The 26,786-nt window shown below is 48.0% G+C and overlaps 1 protein-coding gene across 2 annotated transcripts in view; it reads right to left on the bottom strand.

The window, feature by feature from the left end:
• mgat5 (alpha-1,6-mannosylglycoprotein 6-beta-N-acetylglucosaminyltransferase) overlaps positions 1–26,786 on the bottom strand; it is a 183,404-nt gene that overhangs the window by 40,035 nt on the left and 116,583 nt on the right. The window contains exons 7-11 of one of the 2 annotated variants that reach the window (XM_083632428.1): positions 24,122–24,154; positions 23,163–23,324; positions 20,573–20,742; positions 18,503–18,637; positions 13,635–13,768 (exon numbers count right to left, since the gene is read on the bottom strand). In XM_083632428.1, the coding sequence (XP_083488554.1) occupies positions 13,635–13,768; positions 18,503–18,637; positions 20,573–20,742; positions 23,163–23,324; positions 24,122–24,154 (634 nt within the window). The remainder of the gene's footprint in view (positions 1–13,634; positions 13,769–18,502; positions 18,638–20,572; positions 20,743–23,162; positions 23,325–24,121; positions 24,155–26,786) is intronic. The other variant, XM_083632429.1, reaches the window with a different exon arrangement.

The following is a 26,786-nucleotide window of genomic DNA, read 5'->3' as shown; positions in this document are numbered from 1 at the left end:
CAGGCATGAGGAGGAGGCAGCACTGACTGTAGTGTGACAGAGAGAGTTCCAGACAGGCATGAGGAGGAGGCAGCACTGACTGTAGTGTGACAGAGAGAGTCCCAGACAGGCATGAGGAGGAGGCAGCACTGACTGTAGTGTGACAGAGAGAGTTCCAGACAGGCATGAGGAGGAGGCAGCACTGACTGTAGTGTGACAGAGAGAGTTCCAGACAGGCATGAGGAGGAGGCAGCACTGACTGTAGTGTGACAGAGAGAGAGTTCCAGACAGGCATGAGGAGGAGGCAGCACTGACTGTAGTGTGACAGAGAGAGAGTCCCAGACAGGCATGAGGAGGAGGCAGCACTGACTGTAGTGTGACAGAGAGAGAGTCCCAGACAGGCATGAGGAGGAGGCAGCACTGACTGTAGTGTGACAGAGAGAGTTCCAGACAGGCATGAGGAGGAGGCAGCACTGACTGTAGTGTGACAGAGAGAGTTCCAGACAGGCATGAGGAGGAGGCAGCACTGACTGTAGTGTGACAGAGAGAGTTCCAGACAGGCATGAGGAGGAGGCAGCACTGTCACCGCAGCTCTGAACCAACTGTAAACAGGATGGGGCAGTAACTGTTAATTAGCGCTCTGCACTCTTGGTGCATTCGCCAACAGATGCCTCCCTCTTCCCACAGGAACTGCCATTCAAACTGCCTCTCCACTGCCTCTCCACTCACGCCTGTGCCTCGCTGTTAGCTAACAAACACCTCGGGAGGACACTGTTGCGGCTGAGCGGCTGTTCCGTTGTTCTTGACAAGCTTGCGAGTGGTGGGGCAAATTTGCTTTGTGGGGAAGCCTGGATCCACTCCGACTGGGAGTCAATATTGGCAGAACCTCCGGTGGAGTTAAGTTGGGGGAAAGGGCTCGCCATTTTTATTGAGGCACGGGATAACATTTCCAAGATACAGTAGTGCTGCAACTAATGATTATTTTCACTGTCAATTAATCTGTTAATTATTTTCTCGACTAATCGATTAGTTGTTTGGTATATAAAATGTCACAAAATTGTCAGTTTACTGTCATAGAAGACTAAAGGCCGTTTCGCACAGATGGGCTGCGGAATGCGGTGCGAAATTGCGTCCAGATTTTCCCATTACAACCTATACGCACAGGTCTGGTGCAAATTATTCGCATTCCCACCTTCATTTTCCATCAATGGAAAAACAGTGAAAAGAGAAAATGGAGTTAACACATTGACTGCCAGCCTTTTTTCAATGCTGTAGGTAGGTTCTGCCAGTTTTTTTTTTGAGGATTCTAGGCTCATTTTACAAGAGCCGAGGATTCTTTTCTGTTAGGACTTCGTGAACACCAATCATCTAAAAAGAACTAATAGAATGTGTGCTTTCTCTGTCTAAAAGAGTTAGTTTGTAGAGTTAGTAGTTATGTAAGCATTAGCAGTTGAATACAGCATGGTTTCAGCGTCAGAAAAAATATTCAGAGATAAACGGCTTTTTGTGAAATTCGATAGAACAGTCACTTTAACCATTCATTTTTGGCATCAGTAAGACCTAAACAATAGTTTTGAACAGTAATTTCCTCCATAACAGCAGGAAACTTCCCTCTGCTTCCAACTCCTCCCTCCGTGGGCGTTCTTCTTGGCTGCAGCGCCGTGTCACAAGCACTTTCCTACCTGTGCAAATGCACTTTCTCATACTCTCGACCTCTCAAATAAATTTCTGAATAGAAATTAAATTACTCTAAATTAGAGCGAAAAAGAAACAAAAAAGAATGGGTTGAAAATCCCATTCTAAAAGCCTTTTATGGCTGTTTCCAATTTGGTGCTATTTTGCAAGGCAAAATGGCCTGCTGCACCACAAGCTTGTCACCAGTCTCACTGCTTTGCTGCTGCTGTGCGGCTGTGAGCCTGTCTGCGCGGCCGCTCTTTGAGGAAGTCTGGTTGGACTCGCTTGCTTCTTGGAGTTTTGGTTGAGAGCTTTGATAAAGCTTTTGCGATTCTGGTCATATTTATGCTGCGTGTTTCAAAGTGTGTTCCATCCGTAATATATTATGCAAATTTGCAATCCCGCACTGCCAGCAATCAGCGCGAAAACGAAAGCGTTTTCGCCAATCCATTTTCATGAGAATGGCTTCGTCACACTGCTTTTTGCTTGCCTTCCTCCTTCCTTGTCGCCACTTAGTGGGTCGGTGGAATGGGTTGTACACGTTGTACACGTCCAATACTTATATAAGAGATGTAAAAGGGTTAGATGCACATCCCACCGTCAAAAAAAAAAAATCGATTCTGACGACGTGTTAACACGTCGTTGGCAGTCAACAGCTGGATTCTGAAAACGTGTTAACACGTCGTTGGCAGTGAACGTGTTAAGCAGTAGCAGCGGACCCCACATTTGATGCTAAACTGCTAGTTAGCACTTGGATACAATTGGCTAATGTTAGCTCTATCCGTTTACAGCAAGTCGATTACGTTACATAACAGCTACATTGCATCTTCAGTGAATCCCAGCTGCTGGGTGATCTGAAGCCATATATTGTTCTTGATTTCGTTGTTGAGGTAGTCGGCGCGCTGTGTTTGTCGTACAAAATTGGATGTTGAAAAACCAAATTGATGAGCCATTCCCCCATTTTAACAGCAAGCCACCCGGCAAGCTAGCTACAGTACTGGAGGTATGACATCAGCTGTAAACAAAGGATTTAATTGGTCAAACGTATTTTTTCGCAGGTGGAAATCCACGGACGTCGAGGTCCGTCCGGGGAAAAAAACGCGCCGCACAAATGTTCCGCCGCCGCACGAATGTTCCACCGTGTGCAAGCTTCAATTACAACTCATTAAAACATATTTTTGCAAATCTATCGTCACTGAGATTACATTCACATTTAAGAAGCTGGAACGAAAGAATTTGTTTATTTTTTCTCAGTCTAAACGATGAATCAATTATAAAAATAGTTGCCAATTCATTTTCTGTCGATCGACTAATCGATTAATCGACTAACTAACATTGCAGCTCTACTCCGAGAGGCGGCTAGAGGGACTGGCCTCTTTTGCGTTCTCTCAAGGAGCGGTGGAGTCTCATTAAATCAATGCGAGGAGGCAGAGGACGCTACATCATCACACAAAGGAGGGGCCCCGTTTGTGACGATGACGGAGAACTGTCTAAGAAAGTGCAGCAGAGAGGCGGCGTACTCCCAAGTGGCAGACCAGAGGAGTATGTCATTAGTGTTGGAGCAATACACTTAGGAATCCAAGCTCATTTTACAAGGAGTTAACAACAAAAAATAGTGCAAAGCTGCAGCATCAGCAGTAAAACCTCCAGCGCTGCTTAGAGAACTCAACATCAAAGACTGGTCTTGCCACTTAACTGAATGGGCCTTGCAAGGAGGAAATAAATAAATAAACGAAACCTATGATCCTTGCGCACAAGCTCTTTTGAGAGTTGAGTTGATGAAGGTTGAGTAGTTTGGACAGCACCAAAGATTTGAGCGAGGGGGGCGGTGAACTTGAAAATGTCCATCTGATCGACTTGGCAGAGTCCTGCAGCGCTGCCAACATCGCCTTCCAAAAACCCCTCAGCCCTTAAAGCGGCGCTCCACTAAATATGCACATTCAGTGGCTTTAATCTCAAAGCTATTCTCTATAATCAGTGGTTATTTCCATCTGATTTATTAATTGGGAAAAGAGATATTACCGTCTGCCAAAGAACTAATGCCTGTGGATGTCCGCTGTGCCTGTATGCTCAACAGAGGTGAGCTGCTTCTGACACACAGATGCCAGATTTGTGTTTGGCGTGCAACGTCTCTGCTCCATCTGCCATCTATCTGAGTGAAGTTGAAGCAAACTTTTGGAATATAAAATCGGAATTAAGTTTCCGTCAGCTGGGTTGAAGCAAAGAACGCGTAGCTCTGACCCAAAGCACATCCATGAGAAGAACGGAAAGTCGTCAAAGTCGTTCCAAGAATTGATTGATATTGAGAATATTGTCATTGTTCATTAGTGTCAGTTAATGTTTCCCATATTTCATGCTGTCTGAAGACAAAGACAGAAACAAAGAAATGCTATTGGCAGGCACCTGTTGTGGTTTTGAGTGACAGTGCATACTTCTCTGAGAAGTCATGGTGGACAGATACTTTACAGATAATACATTCAGGCGGTGTCTCGTCATAGACGCGTGGTCAATGGGTCAGCATGGGGGAAATCCTCCCGTTCGTCCCAGCCAGCATAGTTAGCATTTAGCTGCTAGCCCAGTACCACAACCGCAGTAAACGCACATCTGAACAGACATCTATGTACCTGCACTTGAATGCCAAATCCTGTAGTGTAGAGCCGCAGCACCGTCCTTTGGTGAGTCAGCTCATTGAGATATATGGGGTTCCCCCTGCCCACTGTCTAGTCTCGCGCGTCAGCCGTAGTAACATTTTGTGGGCGTTCCCATTCCCACACAGACCGACTGTATCTATAGCGTCCAAATGTGTTTATTTCGCATTCTTCATCCTAAAAACATTTCCACCTAAAGCAACCATGAAACAAATTGCGTAGAGGGAATTGAAAAGAAATGTGACATTTCATTCTGCTTTTCCAGCTTGATACATCATAATTTGCATAAAAATACTTGCATGGAAGCTCAGCTACAGTAATTGAGTGGTACAGTTAACAGCTACAGTAATTGAGTGGTACAGTTAACAGCTACAGTAATTGAGTGGTTTAGTTAACAGCTACAGTAATTGAGTGGTATAGTTAACAGCTACAGTAATTGAGTGGTTTAGTTAACAGCTACAGTAATTGAGTGGTTTAGTTAACAGCTACAGTAATTGAGTGGTATAGTTAACAGCTACAGTACTTGAGTGGTTTAGTTAACAGCTACAGTAATTGAGTGGTATAGTTAACAGCTACAGTAATTGAGTGGTACAGTTAACAGCTACAGTAATTGAGTGGTATAGTTAACAGCTACAGTAATTGAGTGGTATAGTTAACAGCTACAGTAATTGAGTGGTATAGTTAACAGCTACAGTAATTGAGTGGTATAGTTAACAGCTACAGTAATTGAGTGGTTTAGTTAACAGCTACAGTAATTGAGTGGTATAGTTAACAGCTACAGTAATTGAGTGGTATAGTTAACAGCTACAGTAATTGAGTGGTATACAGTAGTTAACAGCTACAGTAATTGAGTGGTATAGTTAACAGGGGTGCACCACTTACTGTGACTGCATGGGATTCAATTCCATGATGCTGTTGTTAATGTCTTTGCCGGGTCTCTGGCCTCTCCATAATGCTAACTGCCAACTATCTGAGAAACTAATTTTAAAATGACTGGAGGAGACTGGAGGAGAAACTGCGCTGCCCAATCTCATTGAATAAAACCAAAGACCTTCCAGATGGACGGGAATAATGTGGTCATATCATTTTTCTCTGCAGCACTGCTGGACTTAGAGATTCAGATTCAGTGCTGGGGCTTTTTGGGGGACTCCATAAATGCTTCCATTATCCTGAGCCTCTGCAATCAGTCAGGGCAAAACGTCTGAACCGGTTTGAAATGATCATTGAAATCACGTGGGGTTCAGGGCAGGGGGCGGGGTGCTCTGTTAGAGCAAGATAATGCGGCCCCAACCTTTCCCTCCTGCTAAGGTCCCCCGAATAGACCCGGCACTGAACTACTCATGGACTGTTATTGTCGGGGGTAAATGTATCAAATGAATTGTCCCAAAGGTCTAAGATGATTCATAATTTACCAGTAGCGTATAGTGTGCTTCACTTTCAACAATTATTTTGTAAGAGAAGGTGTGCTTTTTGACCCATATTATCTCACTTCAAGAGATACTATCATGAGATAATATCATAATATTCATGCTCTTACTCTTTCTGTCGAGCAGTATCACTTGTAAGCAAGTAGGAATGCACCGATCCACATTTTTTCACTTCCGATCCGATTCCGATACCTGAATTTGGATATCTGCCGATACCGATATTATTCCGATACCGATATTTTTCTTGAATATACAGTATAGGCAAAGATTTGGCTTTTTTTTTAAAATATACCTTGCAAAAAGCAGACAAAATTAAGAAAATATACAAGGCAAAGAAGGATACTATTATACATGGGCAAATTACGGCAAGCGCCCCCTGTGCGGCCCGCGCTGTAATTTCCCCCCCGATCCAATTCGTGAATTATGTCAGTATCAGCACCCGATACCGATATTGGATCGGACCCATCCCTATAAGCAAACCAGCGCAAACCTTTTAACCACAGCGCTACTCCCCCCCCATATCCCCCTAGCCACTAATCCTACCCACCCCTCAAATCCAGACTCTTTAGCACCTTCCTATCCCAGCAACGGCCCTTTAACCACTAAACTCACTAAACGTCCATGACTGACTGACTGTCCTGACTGACTGACTGTCTGACTGACCTGACTGTCTGACGGACTGTCCTGACTGTCTGACTGACCTGACTGTCTGACTGACTGTCTGACTGACTGTCCTGACTGTCTGACTGACTGTCCTGACTGTCTGACTGACTATCCTGACTGTCTGCCTGACTGTCCTGACTGTCTGACTGATCTGACTGTCTTACTGACTGTCTGACTGACTATCTGACTGACTGTCCTGACTGTCTGATGGACTGTCCTGACTGTCTGACTGACCTGACTGTCTGACTGACTGTCTGACTGACTGTCCTGACTGTCTGACTGACTGTCCTGACTGTCTGACTGACTATCCTGACTGTCTGCCTGACTGTCCTGACTGTCTGACTGACTATCCTGTCTGACTGACTGGTCCTGACTGACTGACTGTCTGTCTGACTGACTATCCTGACTGTCTGACTGACTGTCCTGACTGTCTGACTGACTATCCTGACTGTCTGCCTGACTGTCCTGACTGTCTGACTGACTATCCTGTCTGACTGACTGGTCCTGACTGACTGACTGTCTGTCTGTCTGACTGACTGTCCTGACTGTCTGACTGACTATCCTGACTGTCTGACTGACTGTCCTGACTGACTGACTGACTGTCTGACTATCCTGACTGTCTGACTGACCTGACTGTCTTACTGTCTGACTGACTGTCCTGACTGTCTGACTGATTATCCTGACTGTCTGACTGACTGTCCTGACTGTCTTACTGACTGTCCTGACTGACTGTCCTGACTGTCTGACTGATTATCCTGACTGTCTGACTGACTGTCCTGACTGTCTGACTGACTATCCTGACTGTCTGACTGACTGTCCTGACTGTCTGACTGACTATCCTGACTGTCTGACTGACTGTCCTGACTGTCTGACTGACTATCCTGACTGTCTGACTGACTGGTCCTGACTGACTGACTGTCCTGACTGTCTGACTGACTTTTCCATCTTATGAGCCCGGCCCAGCACCCCAGTAGAAATGGTGTTGAAGCGTGTCTGTGCTCATACAGGCCAAGTACAGACGGCATGTTCAGGAACAGCAAACAATTGAGGGAAAAAAGAAAAGCTCTTCCTCATGTGGACATCATCAATCAAAGCTTGACAGTCAGGCCACGTCTCAAAGATAAATGCTCCTCCTGCTGTTACGTATAACCTCTGACCACTATTCATCTTCCTTTGCATTTTGAAGGCTTCCCATGGCTTGGGGGACTTAGCAAACAAGGCATGGCTACACACAGGGAGTATCAGATGTAAATGTCACGTGTGGTAGCAACTGATAATCTTATCACTGATGATCACCGAAGCCATAAGCTTAACTGTATTGACCAAAACAGGAAAGAGCTGGTTCTAAATCATTGATGAAAATAAGCTATAGTTTACCACATGTTGAAAACTATCATAATATGGTAGTATCATATTATGATATATGTGGGGTTAGTGGGAATAGCACAGCAGGTGTGTGTGCTATTTCTCTCGCATGCACACACAGCCTCATATCTTTAAAATCTTTTTGAATCTTTTTGAAATTATTAATTATTTGTCCTATATTGTTTATCTGGGTTTATTCATTTTTTTGCTTCATGAATTACTTTGTGACAAAGCTGTTTTGATGTTGATAAAGTGCCTAATAAATAAATGTGCCTTGTGCGACTTGATTCCCTTCACGTCAGTCTGAGGGAGGAGAGGAGGAGAGGAGGAGAGGTTAACTCTATTACATTTGCCAGTCTACAGCCTTCCACAATATAAATGACTTGTGCTGGCGGGCACACCCAAGTAAGATGCACATTGGAACACAAACGGTACACCAGAAAACATTCCCTGCTATCCCTACTTTGGGCTGACTGAAATAGATTAATGAGGTCGATTTGGCCTTGTCTTGTCTTATTGGCCAGAGGCCACATACTCCCGATTCCCTCGTCCAATGATTTATGGAGGACTGCCTAATGGTAACAAATAGACCAATCCAAATCCAGGATAAATTACCTACTACCACCTGATTTGTCCACTGTTACATCTACATTCAAAAGGTCAGTGGAAATAGAATTTCACGGTCGGCAGAACCGAATATTAAATATTACATAAGCTTTGGCCAAAAGTAAATATGTCACTTCCTGTTTACATCCTGACTGGGATTAATCTGTCTGCCACACCCGATGAAGAAGTATCTGCAAATAACTCTTAGCGATTCATTTGACGGGAAATACCAGATGGGTGGCATCAAAATGGGACAAGACAATTATTGCAAAATTCACACAATGGAAACAAGTCTTGACCTTTATTGTGTTTTATTCCTTGACAATTTCAATATGGTGTATGGATTTTATCTGTTCATTTGTGTTTTTCACAACTGTCTAATAAATTAATTTATTCATTCATTCATTCATTCATGAATTCCAAAGTCAATTGAGCAGAACTTTCGACATTTAACCTCAATGAAATGTCCTCAAGCGGTAATTAAATTCCAGCTGTCTGGTTATCCAAGCCAAAACAAAACAAAATACCAAACACTAAGAAATACTTGAAGCTAAATATTTGACGATCTGGTGTCTCATAAAGCAACAATAGGAAACCTGAGATATCTGTCTCGTCATCTGTCAGAGGTGTTAATGTAACATGCTGTTTGGGCTGCAAGGTGCACACAGACTCCTCTTTAACCTCAAGACAAGGCGTTGTGCACAATGCAAAGAAAAGCAATACCCTCTCTCTCTCTCTCGATCTCTCTCTCTCATCTCTTGTGCCTGGAAGCCATTGTGTGGTTTTAACACTCGGCCAAAACACCGTGCACTTGTTTCGCCGGCGATATCATCTAACCCCACGACTCTGAGCTGGATTTCCTGCAAAGCCCCCGTGTCTTATGAGAAAGACATACCCTACCCGCCAGACAAAGGGCCCATTCAGATGCAATGGTATTCCGGACCGTTTCGGGGCCTCACCTCGCAAACGGAGACGGCGGGGGTAACATTTCACTTTCTCTTAGCCGTGGGGACCAGGTCAATCCCTCCAGGGGGTTGGGCTCCCTTTCCTCCCCAGAGCCCTCTCTCCTCCTCCGCTACAAGCCGCGCCGCGCTCGACTCCGGTTACAGAGTGATCTCACACTGGCGCTGATGCGCACACACACCCTCACACTCGCCCACAGCAATAAGATGCCCACGTCCCACATTCATAATCACAGTGAGTGTGAGCGTCGAGTGGCTGATCTCTTATTTCTCTTTAATCGGCTTGATATTCCATTAGCTGCTCAGTGTGCAGGTCGTCTTTTATGCCCGACTTTCAACCAAAGCGTCCCGTTCAAAACTGCGGCGGTACAGAGGTCAACAGACCGCGATGCGATGAGCATTTACTGTATCCTGATCTGGGGGACCTGGTTTGGCAACTTGACCTTATGTAACAACAGACTGGGCAAGTTGCTGGGAAAAGCCAGTTAAGGTTACTGAGGTGATGAAAGCTTTTGAGAGGCATGTGGTGAGGCGGGCCAATGCCATTCTCCACCGTCACAGACTCTCCCTCAGAGAGGCATGTTGTGGTGAGGCGGGCCAATGCCATTCTCCACCGTCACAGACTCTCCCTCAGAGAGGCATGTTGTGGTGAGGCGGGCCAATGCCATTCTCCACCGTCACAGACTCTCCCTCAGAGAGGCATGTTGTGGTGAGGCGGGCCAATGCCATTCTCCACCGTCACAGACTCTCCCTCAGAGAGGCATGTTGTGGTGAGGCGGGCCAATGCCATTCTCCACCGTCACAGACTCTCCCTCAGAGAGGCATGTTGTGGTGAGGCGGGCCAATGCCATTCTCCACCGTCACAGACTCTCCCTCAGAGAGGCATGTTGTGGTGAGGCGGGCCAATGCCATTCTCCACCGTCACGGTCTCTCCCTCAGAGAGGCATGTTGTGGTGAGGCGGGCCAATGCCATTCTCCACCGTCACAGACTCTCCCTCAGAGAGGCATGTTGTGGTGAGGCGGGCCAATGCCATTCTCCACCGTCACGGTCTCTCCCTCAGAGAGGCATGTTGTGGTGAGGCGGGCCAATGCCATTCTCCACCGTCACAGTCTCTCCCTCAGAGAGGCATGTGGTGGTGAGGCGGGCCAATGCCATTCTCCACCGTCACAGACTCTCCCTCAGAGAGGCATGTTGTGGTGAGGCGGGCCAATGCCATTCTCCACCGTCACGGTCTCTCCCTCAGAGAAGCATGTGGTGAGGCGGGCCAATGCCATTCTCCACCATCACGGTCTCTCCCTCAGAGAGGCATGTGGTGAGGCGGGCCAATGCCATTCTCCACCGTCACAGACTCTCCCTCAGAGAGGCATGTGGTGAGGCGGGCCAATGCCATTCTCCACCGTCACAGACTCTCCCTCACAGAGGCATGTTGTGGTGAGGCGGGCCAATGCCATTCTCCACCGTCACAGACTCTCCCTCAGAGAGGCATGTGGTGAGGCGGGCCAATGTCATTCTCCACCGTCACAGACTCTCCCTCAGAGAGGCATGTTGTGGTGAGGCGGGCCAATGCCATTCTCCACCGTCACGGTCTCTCCCTCAGAGAGGCATGTGGTGAGGCGGGCCAATGCCATTCTCCACCGTCACAGACTCTCCCTCAGAGAGGCATGTTGTGGTGAGGCGGGCCAATGCCATTCTCCACCGTCACAGTCTCTCCCTCAGAGAGGCATGTTGTGGTGAGGCGGGCCAATGCCATTCTCCACCGTCACAGACTCTCCCTCAGAGAGGCATGTTGTGGTGAGGCGGGCCAATGCCATTCTCCACCGTCACAGTCTCTCCCTCAGAGAGGCATGTTGTGATGAGGCGGGCCAATGCCATTCTCCACCGTCACAGTCTCTCCCTCAGAGAGGCATGTGGTGAGGCGGGCCAATGTCATTCTCCACCGTCACAGACTCTCCCTCAGAGAGGCATGTTGTGGTGAGGCGGGCCAATACCATTCTCCACCGTCACAGACTCTCCCTCAGAGAGGCATGTTGTGATGAGGCGGGCCAATGCCATTCTCCACCGTCACGGTCTCTCCCTCAGAGAGGCATGTTGTGGTGAGGCGGGCCAATGCCATTCTCCACCGTCACGTCTCTCCCTCAGAGAGGCATGTTGTGGTGAGGCGGGCCAATGCCATTCTCCACCGTCACGTCTCTCCCTCAGAGAGGCATGTTGTGGTGAGGCGGGCCAATGCCATCCTCCACCGTCACGGTCTCTCCCTCAGAGAGGCATGTTGTGGTGAGGCGGGCCAATGCCATTCTCCACCGTCACGGTCTCTCCCTCAGAGAGGCATGTGGTGAGGCGGGCCAATGCCATTCTCCACCGTCACAGACTCTCCCTCAGAGAGGCATGTTGTGGTGAGGCGGGCCAATGCCATTCTCCACCGTCACAGTCTCTCCCTCAGAGAGGCATGTTGTGGTGAGGCGGGCCAATGCCATTCTCCACCGTCACGGTCTCTCCCTCAGAGAGGCATGTTGTGGTGAGGCGGGCCAATGCCATTCTCCACCGTCACGTCTCTCCCTCAGAGAGGCATGTTGTGGTGAGGCGGGCCAATGCCATTCTCCACCGTCACAGACTCTCCCTCAGAGAGGCATGTTGTGGTGAGGCGGGCCAATGCCATTCTCCACCGTCACAGTCTCTCCCTCAGAGAGGCATGTTGTGGTGAGGCGGGCCAATGCCATTCTCCACCGTCACGGTCTTTCCCTCAGAGAGGCATGTGGTGAGGCGGGCCAATGCCATTCTCCACCGTCACGGTCTCTCCCTCAGAGAGGCATGTTGTGGTGAGGCGGGCCAATGCCATTCTCCACCGTCACAGACTCTCCCTCAGAGAGGCATGTTGTGGTGAGGCGGGCCAATGCCATTCTCCACCGTCACAGTCTCTCCCTCAGAGAGGCATGTTGTGGTGAGGCGGGCCAATGCCATTCTCCACCGTCACATCTCTCCCTCAGAGAGGCATGTTGTGGTGAGGCGGGCCAATGCCATTCTCCACCGTCACAGTCTCTCCCTCAGAGAGGCATGTTGTGGTGAGGCGGGCCAATGCCATTCTCCACCGTCACATCTCTCCCTCAGAGAGGCATGTTGTGGTGAGGTGGGCCAATGCCATTCTCCACCGTCACATCTCTCCCTCAGAGAGGCATGTTGTGGTGAGGTGGGCCAATGCCATTCTCCACCGTCACATCTCTCCCTCAGAGAGGCATGTTGTGGTGAGGTGGGCCAATGTCATTCTCCACCGTCACGGTCTCTCCCTCAGAGAGGCATGTGGTGGTGAGGTGGGCCAATGCCATTCTCCACCGTTACAGACTCTCCCTCAGAGAGCCGTTTAGCTGCTGTTACACGCTACCTCAAGGTTCAATGATCCCCCTGCACTTGCCTAAGCTGCACATGTAATATTATAGCCTCTGATGCTTGTATAAGAATGCTGTGTCTTGGACTGAATCGATCCCCGACGAGGGATTTCTTTGCCTATTGGCTCCATCAGTGGAAAAATCAAGTGGTGGTTTTGTCGACACTTGTTTGTATGGTACATACTGCAGTGATGTGTCATGGGTTTTGAAACACTGTGAGTCCTGTCTGTCAACTAGAGCTGCAACCATTTGACCATTATTCGATTAGTTGATTAACAGAAAATGAATCGCCAACTATTTTTCTTATAATCAATTAATTGTAGACTAAATTTCAAGAAAAACTAAAACTAAAATGATCTCGTTCCAGCTTCTTAAATGTGAATATTTTCTGGTTTCTTTAGGCTTCTATGACAGTAAACAGATTCTCTTTGTGTTGTGGACTCTGCTGCTCAGGACAAAAGAAGACATGTGAGGATGTCGTCTTGGGCTTTGGGGAAAAAGTGATTGTCATTTTTCACCATTTTGTGACATTTTATAGATCAAACAACTAATCGATTAGTCAAGAAAATAATCGACAGGTTATTCAATAATGAAAATAATCATCAGTTGCAGCCCTAGAGTAAACCACAATTTGGTTATGGCAAATATCAATTGGGAAAATGTAATTTGATTTGAACTGGATAACTTTCAGGAGATTGACTGATTTGGTCTGATACAGTCCAGCCAAATAGCCCTTTTTCTACTCCATTTAGGGATTAAAGCTTACTCGCGATTTAGTGATGTTTGACAGAGGCATGGTGAGAGGAGAGGGGCGGTGTGTGTGTGTGTGTGTGTGTGTGTGTGTGTGTGTGTGTGTGTGTGTGCGTGCGCGTGCGTGCGTGCGAGCGTGCGTGCGTGCGTGCGTGCGTGTTGGCATGCTGCCGACTTACGGAACATGGTGTTGAACTGCTGGGGGTTGAGGTTCCACTTCCCCCAGGGCGTCTTGTGGCCCTTGGACTGGGCGTAGTGGGCGTGGTTGAACTCTGGCTCTGTGCCAAAGGAATCCAGCACCCGTAACATGCACCTATGGCGCACACACACACACACACACACACACACACACACACACAAAATCAATACAGCTCACACACCAGCTTACACAGACCCAGTGTATACTTGTTATATCACACCCTGGAAATGGCTCACTCCCGCCCTGTGCACACAATCACAACTACAGAGACAGTGTACCCGTCCCGCAGTCAACCGCTGAACACTGCTTCATACACATATGGTTTGTTTTCCATATATGAACTAACCCCGGGTTCAGTTGCATTTCTGACCGTGTTTAGACACCGAGAAGCGGCACCTACACTTACTAACTAACTGTTCCAGAGAGTCAACCTAGCCAACAGCAGGGTTAAAGCCCAAATGTAACTTAGCCTAGACTCACAATAGCTGCGGAGTGCAGTCAGCCCTCGGGTTAACCGCAGTGTGAAACATATACGGAGGGTTTGTTTACACAAAACAATTTATTGAAAGGAAAGGAGAGGATTTATTGGGTCGCATATCCCCCCCCCCCCCCACACACACACACACACACACACACACACCACCCCGCGAGCGTTTGGCACATTGCCAAAGAGTGTGATGACTAAACGGGAGATTTACGATTTATTTTTGTGATAAAAAATAAGCGTGTATTTTGAGTTGTGCCTAATAAAGCGTCCCCCTCTCCCTGTAAAGGCAAACATTGAGAAGGTTATAACGTGTCCTTTAGCAATGTGCAAACAGCGGCATTCCCAAACATGAAGCCGCGGCGAGGGGCAGAGCGAGCCCGTCCTGCAGGGGCAGAGAGAGCCCGTCCTGCAGGGGCAGAGAGAGCCCATCCTGCAGGGGCAGAGTGAGCCCATCCTGCAGGGGCAGAGTGAGCCCGTCCTGCAGGGGCAGAGAGAGCCCGTCCTGCACGGGCAGAGTGAGCCCGTCCTGCAGGGGCAGAGTGAGAGAGCCCGTCCTGCAGGGGCAGAGTGAGAGAGCCCGTCCTGCAGGGGCAGAGTGAGCCCGTCCTGCAGGGGCAGAGTGAGAGAGCCCGTCCTGCAGGGGCAGAGAGAGCCCATCCTGCAGGGGCAGAGTGAGCCCGTCCTGCAGGGGCAGAGGTCCTGCAGGGGCAGAGTGAGCCCATCCTGCAGGGGCAGAGTGAGCCCGTCCTGCAGGGGCAGAGTGAGCCCGTCCTGCAGGGGCAGAGTGAGCCCGTCCTGCAGGGGCAGAGTGAGCCCGTCCTGCAGGGGCAGAGAGAGCCCGTCCTGCAGGGGCAGAGAGCCCGTCCTGCAGGGGCAGAGTGAGCCCGTCCTGCAGGGGCAGAGTGAGCCCGTCCTGCAGGGGCAGAGTGAGCCCGTCCTGCAGGGGCAGAGTGAGCCCGTCCTGCAGGGGCAGAGTGAGCCCAGGACGAGCCCGTCCTGCAGGGGCAGAGAGAGCCCGTCCTGCAGGGGGAGAGAGAGAGAGCCTGTCCTGCAGGGGCAGAGAGAGCCCGTCCTGCAGGGGGAGAGAGAGAGAGCCCGTCCTGCAGGGGCAGAGAGAGCCCGTCCTGCAGGGGCAGAGTGAGCCCGTCCTGCAGGGGCAGAGAGAGAGAGCCCGTCCTGCAGGGGCAGAGTGAGCCCATCCTGCAGGGGCGGAAGGCTGAGAATGAAAATGGGAGTGGACTCTAAAGGTCAGAGCGCAGGATTAATTAGACCAGGAGAGAGAGAGGACAGTACAGGCTGGGGCCGGACGCGCTCGTGACCTTTAACGCCACACTCCGCTTTAGATTAGATGTTCTTTATTGTCCACAAGGGACGTTCCGATTGGCTGGAGCAATATCTGGCAACTTGGATGAGGGCAAAGGTAAATAAGGAACAAAGAGAGAGCTGTCTGCTTTTCTACCTTGAGCTGTAACGCCGAGGCTAATCTCAATCTGTATTGAATATTGTATTGAATCTTTCTCTCTCTCTCTGTTTTTATTAGGGAGCTGTTTCTCTCGCGCCGACTTATTCCGTCTCATTGATTCATCCTTGCTTCTCGCCCCGCTTGATTGCTGTGAATCTTGATTTGTCTGTTTTGTCGAGGAAAGGCTTTTGCCTCGGGGGAAAAGAAAGTTATGTTCCTCCATTCAAGTCAAGTAAAGTTCTGTGATTACGTTCCAGCTGGGGGCCAATGTAGAATAGTCGGCATTAATCACTGTGATAAGGAGCCAGGTGTAAACGTGCACAGACACAGACACAGACAGACACACACACACACACACAGACACAGACACACACACACACACACACACACACACACACACACACAGTCACACACACACACACACACACACACACACACACACCTGCATCTCGAAAATATTCTCTCTCTCTCTCTCTCTCTCTCTCTCTGCCCAGGCAGATGCTATGCAGATGGCTGGGCGAGCTTGTGGAAGGCCCTGAGAGAGGAGCGAGCTGGGAAACGTGTCCACCGCGAGGACACTTTAGACTGGAACAACAACAACAAGATGCACAACAACATAACAACATGCCATCTCCGGGCTGTGGAGGAAAGAAACAACCGTCATCTGTCAACCGGTAAATCTCCTCAGCAGATGGGGGGAAGCACTGTGGAAGCCACAGACAGCGCCATGTAAACACGGCAGAGTGTGGCAGGAGTTGAGGCTGTTCCGACACTTCTCAAAGTGGGGTGTGAAATAAATAAGGAATACACTCATTTAATTTAATTCTCTGGAAATGATCCCGTAATAACTTAATGTTGTCCGAAATCTCAAGGGGAATTCTACAATGAAAATGTAATTTAGAGACATAGCTCTTTGCGGGACCAGCAAAATATATATCCATTGCAGTAACATTAAAGTCTAATTGTCTCAGAAATGAATAGATGTAAAACGCTGTAGAAAATGACATAATATATTTTAAGGAAGAAAATGCAGTATGACCGCTTTCTGAAAAATTGGAAAGCTTGAAACCTTGCCTTTGTCCACACTGGAAAAGGTATAATAGCTAAATGATGAGGTGCTTACGAGAGGCACAGGTGGCCTAGTTTCCTAACTGCTCTGGTTTATTTCACAGCATGCCTATATAGCCCCCTGGCATGATGTGTTAAAGACTGTTTATAGTACTGCGATTCATGATGGTCGCCACCGACCATGATCAAAAAATGACTTGTGAGCATCTCTGACACAAACACACACACATACACACACACACACACACACACACACACACACACTTAAGCACTGCATACAGACCGCGCTATGCAAAATCAAAGACCTCATAAAACAAAAGTGAGGAAGTGGCTGATGCAAATGGACGGCAGAGCAGACAAAGGGAACAGGAAGTTAGAGAGATAGCGGAGGCGGAGCAGGAAGAGGCTCCTCCTCCACATGGCTGCTGACTGACTGCTCTCTTGTCCGGTTTCATTTCTGCACTGAAACAATAAGCAGCGTCAGTGGATGGTGGAAGTGGCCAACGCCTCGGTGATGCAGATGAAAGCGCGGCGTCTCTCTTGCCCGCTGAAGTGATTGAATTGAGGGATTAAATTAAATAGAACAACATTGGCTCCGGCGTGTACCCAGAAAATAACAGCTCACAGTATTCCCATTCCTCCACAGTGATACAGTGAGACAGATAGCCAGGAGGCGGGGGCAACAGCAAAGCGCATTAATCACAAACAGGCCCGACAGACTTCTGCTCGCCTTTTCCTCCAAAAACAAACACAAACAAACCCGACAAAAAAAAATCTAACAAGAGTGAAACCGTTTACTGTTGGCGCGCATTCGGGCTCTCATATGCAAACAGTTGGGAGGCAGATTGCTGGAATTAAATCTACTGCTTTCAGTCCGTCGGGCATCCTTCTGCCATTGCCGACGTGACAAATGAAGTGGAGAGAAGATTGTGGAATTCTCTGGCCAAAATGTTGTCCCACTTCTAACAAGACGAGGCACTTTGAGAGAGAGGAACGAGAGAATAAACTGCACAGAGAAGGCCGTGACAGCGCTAAAAGACTCAAAACTTGGAAAAGCGCACGTTGACGTAAGTGCTCTGACATGAAGTGGTCAATAACTTGCAGAAGAAGAAATCCTGCAGCATCTGGACCTTACATTACGGCTACAGTGGAGTCCATTTCCTCGGGGCACAGAGGGAGCGGACGCAGTCTCAAGCGCAGAACGACTCGCAGGCCAACAAAAACCTGGTGACAAGCGGGAGGAACCGGGAGGGCCATTAGCGGCCCAGACGTATTGTTCTATTTCTCTTCCCGTCAGACGCAGTTGATGAGAGCTGCTTTTATCCGAGCGGACCAGGAAGGCCACGTGCCCCCGGCTCTCAGCGGAGCAATCAGACAGGGAGGATAGACTCGTGGGGTCAAAACGTTGCCGGCAACAGAGGCAACAGAGGCTACTCCAGCCTTTTGTGGAAAGTGCGGGCGCGGGCTGCCAGGGCTGTCGACGAAGCGCCAGACAACAGAAGGTCTCAACCGCCGACGCAATCTGCCCGTGTGCGAGGAGCGGTCCAAAGGTTAGAGAAGTGGGCTTGTCCAAATAGTTGGACTTCGACTCCCCAGACCAGCTGATATGATGATCTGAGCAGGGATATTGAAAGAGTACTGCCTTCCATGTCTTCATAAATGACCATCACAGTGCTTTTTGAGCCAAGCAATTAAGATCTAAGCTTAATTCAGATGGGGCAAGTTTTTTGTACCCCAAATATTTATCCCATTCAGGTCTTGTTGTTCTTGGTCATCTTGGAATCAAAGCTGTTTCTACCACCCCTGAAAGGTCATTTGCAAAAGCACTCACTGGTAGTGGACCCAGGAGGGTCCCAGGGTCTTCTTGAACTGGGTGAGGCCCACGATGTCGATGTAGATCAGCTCCACCACCTTGTCACCCTGAGTGGGGCAGCTGGACTTGTTCCCCATAACCCTGCGCATGATCCTGGGGAGAAGACCAACATTTAAATCATGAGAAGGCTTCGAGAGGCGTAGTCAAAATGTTGCATGTTACAAAGCTCTGTTATTTTCCCTGCATTTATAAACTGGGAAAGTTACTGAGCTTGGTCTGATCCTCTTCAGAAAAGCCAATGTGCAAATCCATGCATAACACATAACACAGAAGCTGGTACAGTTGGCTACTGCTTTGACACGGCTCTGATTGTCAATTTTCGGATGAGAAACATCACCTTGGTAACGATAATCCCCATTTCCCCCTCTGAGAAGAGAGTTGTTAATGGAGAGGGTTCAGGTGGTGGTTGGTGAAATTATTGAATAATAAACTTGATTGAATAATAAATCATACATTTCACTCAAGCCCACTAATATTCTCTCTCTTTTGCATTTTTAAGGACGCAAAAATGTTCTGTTGTTGATATTAAAACTAAACCCTAGCGGTGACCTTTGACGACACAGGAAGTAATGATTGTGTCAGAGCTGTTTGAGAGTGGCAGGCTGGTTAACAGGAAGTACTGATTGTGTCAGAGCTGTTTGAGAGTGGCAGGCTGGTTAACAGGGAGGGAAAGTGAACTATACCGGTATGATTGCACATGGGAAATGGAAAACCCCTCTGCCGATCTAGGGAGAGTTGTAGACTAGCACAATAGCACATGCTTCCTCCAATACATGTGCAGTCACCAGCCGCTTCTTTTCACATGACAGTGAGCAGTTTCACCAGCAGGATGTATCGCGTGGGAGGATCACGCTATTCACCCCCCCCCCTAATCCGGCTTCCCACCCGCAGCAGACACGGCCTATTACACCTGTATGGATGCCCGACCAAGTGGGAGATATCACGGGGGCTCGAACCTGCAACCCTCGTGTTGGGAGGCAGGGAATCAATAATAATACAGAAGAGAGAGCCACAGACCGCCTGGCACTTTGACCAAGCAGCAGCATTAGAAGTTTACAGCTGGCCAATGGGCCTTTCCTGCTAGTAAACAATACCTCAATAAATATGAGATAAAAGACAAGGGAGCTACATTTGTTTCCTCTCTAAGTCAAATAAGCAAATGTTGAAGGCCGTGAGGCCGCTGGTTTACCTAAACATCGTTTTTGGCAAACAGAGGCTTTCAGTTCAGGCTCTGTTAAACACCAGCCTCGGACTATTAGGGTGTTACAGTGCAATGGGTTACACGCTCAACAGTCATTTCATACACTCTTAGGGTTGCATTGCATAGCACCGATGCTGCAAAAAGGAGTTACAATACATTTGCTTGAAATCATCCGCCCCCCCCCCCCCCCCCCCCCCCCCCAGGATTTCTACTCTGACCTGCGACATGTGTTACTTTAAATGTACCATTGTAGCAATGTTGCATTGTTGGATTTTATTGTGTGTTAGAAACCCATGAGGGTTGGGCACGATTGAGTGCATGACACTTTCATAAATCAACCAATCAATCAATCAAGAGTAGTGAATCATCTTCACCATTATAAGATTAAACTCTAAAGTACATAATGTATCTGCATTAACATATTCAGCAATATTAACACAATTCAATTCTGTGTAATCATGGAGATTTTGAGATCCTTGGCTCCCAACCTCCAGATTGAATAAACCTGTCAAATCCTGATCCTGTTCCGTGGAGAGACTCCATCTCTCTTTTTTCTAACATTAGCTATCTCTGAGGTTATGGAGGGTCATGTATTTAGCTCAGGTGTATTTAGCTCTACTGAGAGGCTGTACCTTTGAGGTGAAGTATGATTATCCACAATCAGAATGAGTTTAAGCTGTTTGAAAGGGGAATCGGGGAGCGGGAACTTCTACAGTACCTGTCTGTTTCGGGTTGGAAAAAAAGACACATCTCTCCACTAGAAATCGACCAGTCTTTCTGTTGCATATTTAGGGCTCATTATGATACTAAACGTGTGCAGGACTCACTCTTTGAGCTCGGCGAGGGAGGCCGAGATGCGAACGTCGTGGCCCAGCAGATAGAGCGTGGTGATGAGGTCGCTCCACTGGACCAGCTCGCCCAGCGGGCCACCGCTGAAGGCGTTCTCCGCAATCTTGAAGCCCGACTCCTTGGTCAGCAGGCCCAGGTGCACCAGGACCTGACGGAGGAGGGAGGGAGGGACTTGAGTGATCACAAAAAGATCTCCATCAACAAACAAACAAAAAATAACAACGCAGAGGGAAATTGACATTTTATGGTCACTCCCGATTCAGTTGGTCAGACTCACAGGTTAGCTTGGTTCCAGCCTTAAAAACTCGTTATATATGGATTTTTTTGAAATGTCTATGGACAAAATGAATGGGGAACTCGCTTCCGAGGCAGGAAATGTCACGTGACCGTTCACCTCTATTCCTATGCATGCTGTGCACTGTATTACACCACAGAATCAAATATCTGGCCCAAACGGCGATCTGCGGAGTAATACCGCGCGCGGCATGCGTAGTAATACGGAAGTTCTACGATTGAGAAGATGTAGTGCCAAAGGAAAGGGCTGTGTGGCATCAAGGTAAAGCACTGAAAATGTTGTTAATATAGCATCCACTTTACAACTGATATGGATTAGTTTAGCTCTGCCTTCTTTCAGGTGGCTAAGATACATTTTGCTGCTGGCAGCGTTCACTTCTCTGACGTGGCTGCTCTCTGTTTCTCCAAGCTGGGTGCCGCTCGCAATCTACTGTAGGTAAAATACACTGACTATCAATATGGATCTTACACAACGTCAATGAATCTGAATTATCCCTTTAATGCATAGTGCTGAAAAACAGTGAGATCCGTAAATGTCTCCTAGATAGATGTGAAAAAAATGTTAGCGGGTGGAACAATGATTGAAAAGTGCATAATAGTTTGGGAGTCCACATGACACCATTGTTTCCACTATTAGAAAACAGTGTACTGTGTGTACAAAGTGTTTATCCTGCGGCGGCAGCTGCACTTCTCATGCTCTTAACACTGTCAGGTGCACGGCCCACATGCTGAGGGCAACGCATGTAACTAAGCTGACATTATTAACAGCACACACAAACACACACCGGATGCTTTGGCTGTTATTGAGGGAGCCGTAACACGGTGTTCCACAGCGGGTAGGTAGCAATACGGCTCTCTGTTTGAAGTGACCCATGCATTTGTCGTCGTTGACGGCCAGTCCCACGTCGCCGGACGGGACGCATCGTTCGTGGATTAATATCCAGGAGGGATTAGAGGCTGAAATACTGCAGAGCTAGATTGAGCATATTCTGTACTGCTAGATGAAATAATGGCTTTCCCTTTATGTAATATGATACAGTTGATAAGATAGAAGGTTCAGATAGACAGATGAGGGGGGGCTTCTTCTCTTGTCTTCTCTTCTTCTCTGCCTTGCTCAGGGGGTGATGCTGCTTTGCATCAGCACCAAGGTGTCATGGGAATGTACCATGAATTATTCACAAGCCCGGTGCGAAGTGAGGAGTGCATTATTCTGCCCCGGGAGCCGCCACCAGCGCAGGACACAATGGAATATCCTTGTCTCTATTTTCTCACGCCATTCCATGTCACTGAGTGTGCGTGTGCATGTACGTGTGTGTGTAACTAAGAGAGGTGTGTGTGACACGTGTGTGTGTGTGTGTGTGTGTGTGTGTGTGTGAATGGGCTACATGTGTACTGTATGGTGTGTGAGTGTGGCGAGACAGTTTCCAGAAAGTTCAAAGATTTAAATTAAGTTAAAACAAGTTAAAATAACCTCCCATGATTGGATGATTGAAATATATTAAGTAATCCACTTAAATATTCTGATTTGGTTAGCTGGGAGCTCTGGATAGCTAATCATTTCATTAAGATTCAATAGTGAGTTTTACCTCCATGCCAGCAATCATTTTGTGAGAGTAGCAGTCTTCCAAATGGAATGAAAATGTATATCTGTGTGCACTTAACTACTTATCTGCATCCCTGCTTGTGTATGTAAGAAATGAACCGGCATTTTCAAATAAATAAATTTTTATTTTACTACTCTATCACCTTGGGCTGGGCAATAATAATATTATATCGATATCGTGATATGAGACTAGATATCCTGTTAGATGTTGGATATGGTAATATTGTGATATGGCATACATGTAGGTGTCGTCTTTTCCTGGTGTTAAAGGCTGCTACATTACAGTAAAGTGATGTCATTTTCTGAACTTACCAGACTGTTCTAGCTGTTCTATTTGCCTTTCCCCACTTAGTCATTAGATCCACTAGATCCACTGATGATGAGGCTATTTATCAAAAATCTCATTGTGTAAATATTTTGTGAAAGCGCCAATATTGTCCCAATATCGAGCAAGGTATTTGGTCGTATTTATCGCCTAGTGATAAAACACAACAGCGATCCAACCTCTAACCAGTTGTTGAAATCGTTCACATTTAGCAGAACTGGCTAGTTAGTTAGCATGAACAGTGACAGGCACCATGACTGAAGAGGCAAACGGCATCAACAGAAGATCTAAGCAGAAAGAGCACGTCACGTCACAGTACTGGACAGGTGATGGTATGGCGCCTCACCTTCTTCCTGCGGCGCTTGGCCAGGCTCTGCTTGCTGGCCAGCGAGCGGATGGCGCTGACCCACGGGTCGGCCATGCGCTTGATCCGCAGCATCATCCAGCGGAACTCCTCCCGCTTCGACATCACGCGGTACAGCTCGTCGAAACTCGTCCGGATCTCCGTCTGGACACACAGAGACACAAACTCATCGATAAGATAAGATGTCCTAATGTGCACAGCTTATAGTCTGCACATAGTTCTGCACATGTTCTTCCGTCTGTACACTTGATCATGTGAACAGCTAGTGATTCACACTTGAATCGCCTCTAACCTGTAAATCTGCCCACGAAGACACTGACTGTATCATTATTTGCTGTGATATTCTCAATGTTCTTCTTCTTGTAATTGCTTGTTGCATTATCACAAATACTGAGCATTTGTTCCTATATATATTCTTGCCTGCTGCCCTGACCCAATTTCCCTGCGGGGATCATTAAAGTTTCATCTAAGCTAATCTAAAATTGCAATATTGATGACCGCAATTTCCAAATCGAATTCCCAAATCGCCACAGGGCTGTTTGCTTGAAGCTCTGTGAAGAGATATGCTGGTGCTGTGACGAGTCCCCGCTCCACAGACCCAGCTGCATGTTGGGGGAAAAACTTTTCCATCCAAACTGGCTGAATGTAAGAAAAAAACATCTTAGCATCTTAGGTGGGCGGATGGATGGATAGATAGACAGAGATTGATAGATAGAGGTGGAGAGTTTGGAAAGGGTTTGCAGATGGACAGATGTCAGTGGATGGATGAATGGTGAATATGTGTCAGAATGTACTGTCAAGCTCAACGTGTCTCTGCAGCCATTTGTCTGAGACATTCCTGTACATTGAAGTCATTTTATTTGGGTAAGTACTGTAGTACTTGACATTGGGAGAATGACATCGCATGTACATTATATAAAAAAGGGCATATAAGAATTTACCTTTTCATGTACAACTTGCGTCTGACGTCTGGCCTGAGAAGAAGATGTCAGGGAAAAGCGTAGTGTCAATCTCCAGAGTCTAAAGTGTAAAGCTCTTTCACTGAAGGGACAACAAACACTGAAGCTTTGTGAGTGCAAAGCACATCACTCAGCCCTTTAAGAGCTGATTTATAAGAAGGCTTTATGTAGAGGAGAAGAGAGGAGGGGTGAGGAGAGGAGAGGAGGGGAGAGGAGGGGTGAGAAGAGGAGGGGAGAGGAGAGGAGAGGAGGGGAGAGGAGGGGTGAGAAGAGGAGGGGAGAGGAGAGGAGAGGAGGGGTGAGAAGAGGAGGGGAGAGGAGGGGTGAGGAGAGGAGAGGAGAGGAGGGGTGAGAAGAGGAGGGGAGAGGAGAGGAGGGGTGAGGAGAGGAGAGGAGAGGAGGGGAGAGGAGGGGTGAGAAGAGGAGGGGTGAGGAGAGGAGAGGAGAGGAGAGGAGGGGAGGGGAGAGGAGGGGTGAGAAGAGGAGGGGAGAGGAGAGGAGGGGTGAGAAGAGGAGAGGAGAGGAGGGGTGAGGAGAGGAGAGGAGAGGAGGGGTGAGAAGAGGAGGGGAGAGGAGGGGTGAGGAGAGGAGAGGAGAGGAGGGGAGAGGAGGGGTGAGAAGAGGAGAGGGGGGAGAGGAGAGGAGGGGGGAGGAGAGGAGAGGAGGGGGGAGGAGAGGAGAGGAGGGGTGAGGAGAGGAGAGGAGGGTGAGGAGAGGAGGGGAGAGGAGGGGTGAGAAGAGGAGAGGGGGGAGAGGAGAGGAGGGGTGAGGAGAGGAGAGGAGGGTGAGGAGAGGAGGGGTGAGAAGAGGAGAGGGGGGAGAGGAGAGGAGGGGTGAGGAGAGGAGAGGAGGGGTGAAGAGAGGAGAGGAGGGGTGAGGAGAGGAGAGGAGAGGAGGGGTGAGAAGAGGAGGGGAGAGGAGGGGTGAGAAGAGGAGAGGGGGGAGAGGAGAGGAGAGGAGGGGTGAGGAGAGGAGAGGAGAGGAGGGGTGAGGAGAGGAGAGGAGAGGAGGGGTGAGGAGAGGAGAGGAGAGGAGGGGTGAGGAGGACTCAGGGACTACAGGGACTACAGATGTAAATTAGCTTGAAGCTATAATCTGGTGCAAGGCATCTCTTTGTTCTTTACTGAGAATGATTAATGTACATGCACACTGTCCCTGCCAAATAAACATAATCAAATGAAAATGAAATGAGAGGAGGGGAGGAGGGGAGAGGAGGGGTGAGGAGGGGTGAGGAGAGGAGAGGAAAGGTGAGGAGAGGAGAGGAAAGGTGAGGAGGAGAGGGGTGGGGAGGGGTGAGAAGAGGAGAGGAGGGGAGGGGAGGGGAGGGGAGAGGAGAGGAGAGGAGGGGAGATGAGAGGAGAGGAGAGCAGAGGAAAGGAGAGGAGGAGAGGAGAGGGGTGGGGAGAGGTGAGAAGAGGAAAGGAAAGGAGAGGAGGAGAGGAGAGGGGTGGGGAGAGGAAAGGAGAGTTGGGGAGAGGATGAGAGAGGAAAGGAGAGGGGGGGAGAGGAGGAGAGGGGAGGATCAGAAAGACAAATTTAAGACTTTTTATTTGGACTATTTCCAATTGAGCATAACTAATGATGTCCTAAAACTACAATGAGCAGATGTGAAAAATATGTTAATCAGTTAAAGTGGGAATGTATGTGTCAAACTTAATGTGACCAAATGGAAGTGTAAGTAATGTAGCAAAACAAGAGGAAACAAAACTGACACTACTGCCGGTTCCATTCATATGTTTTGCTGAAATGACACAATGTCACAAAGTCACGAGTGATTTGTATTAGTCTCTCCTGATTCTAAATATAGCTGAATCGCCAGGTTTGACCAGGTTAAACTATTTTTACAAGTATTTTACAACATGTCTATGGAAAAATGAATGGTGGATGAAATCCCTCAGAGGATATGCCGAACCCTGAAGAGGGTGTGACTTTGGCACTCTATGGCACATAAATATTAAATATCAGCCAGTGTAAAGAATCTGTCAACATCACAGTCGAATTTTGTAGCTGCATCAAAATTTAATCACTCAAAATAAACCCTGCATTACAAGGTGATAAAATGAAGACCTCTAATTAGAGTATTGAAGACATTTTAATACAGATAAACCCTCAGACTGAGATCATTTAAGACTTTCAGTTGATTTAAGGATCCGCAGATTCCCTAAGAGGAGAGGAAGAGAGCAGACGGAGGCGGGGCAGGAAGACGGAGAGAGCGAAGGAGGAGCCACGTCACTGAGGCAAGGCTGCGGCTCATCGCCACAGGAAATCAAATCAAATATAATGGAAGTACATGCAGTTGTTTATTTTAATTATGGATCATAATACAATGCAATTCCCAATGCACTTTTATTTTAAAAGTAGCCACACAGTGAGAAAAAAGAAAGTGAGAAAAAAAAAAATCATGTATTGGGGGAAAAAAGTGATGCATCGATTTAAGATGCATCGAGATGCATTGAGATGCATCGATAATCGTAATCGAATCGAATCGTAGCCCTCTGAATCGTAATCGAATCGAATCGTGAGGCCAGTGAAGATTCACAGCCCTACAATGCACAGGGACTCGCTCCCGCGGACCCGACCCGTTACAATGCACAGGGCCTCGCTCCCGCGGACCCGACCCGTTATAATGCACAGGGACTCGTTCCCG

This window comes from Poromitra crassiceps (assembly GCF_964638095.1).
Source record: "Poromitra crassiceps genome assembly, chromosome: 3".
Lineage (NCBI taxonomy): Eukaryota > Metazoa > Chordata > Actinopteri > Beryciformes > Melamphaidae > Poromitra > Poromitra crassiceps.
Note: the sequence above shows the minus strand (reverse complement) of the source record. Positions and strands in the feature narration are given on the sequence as shown.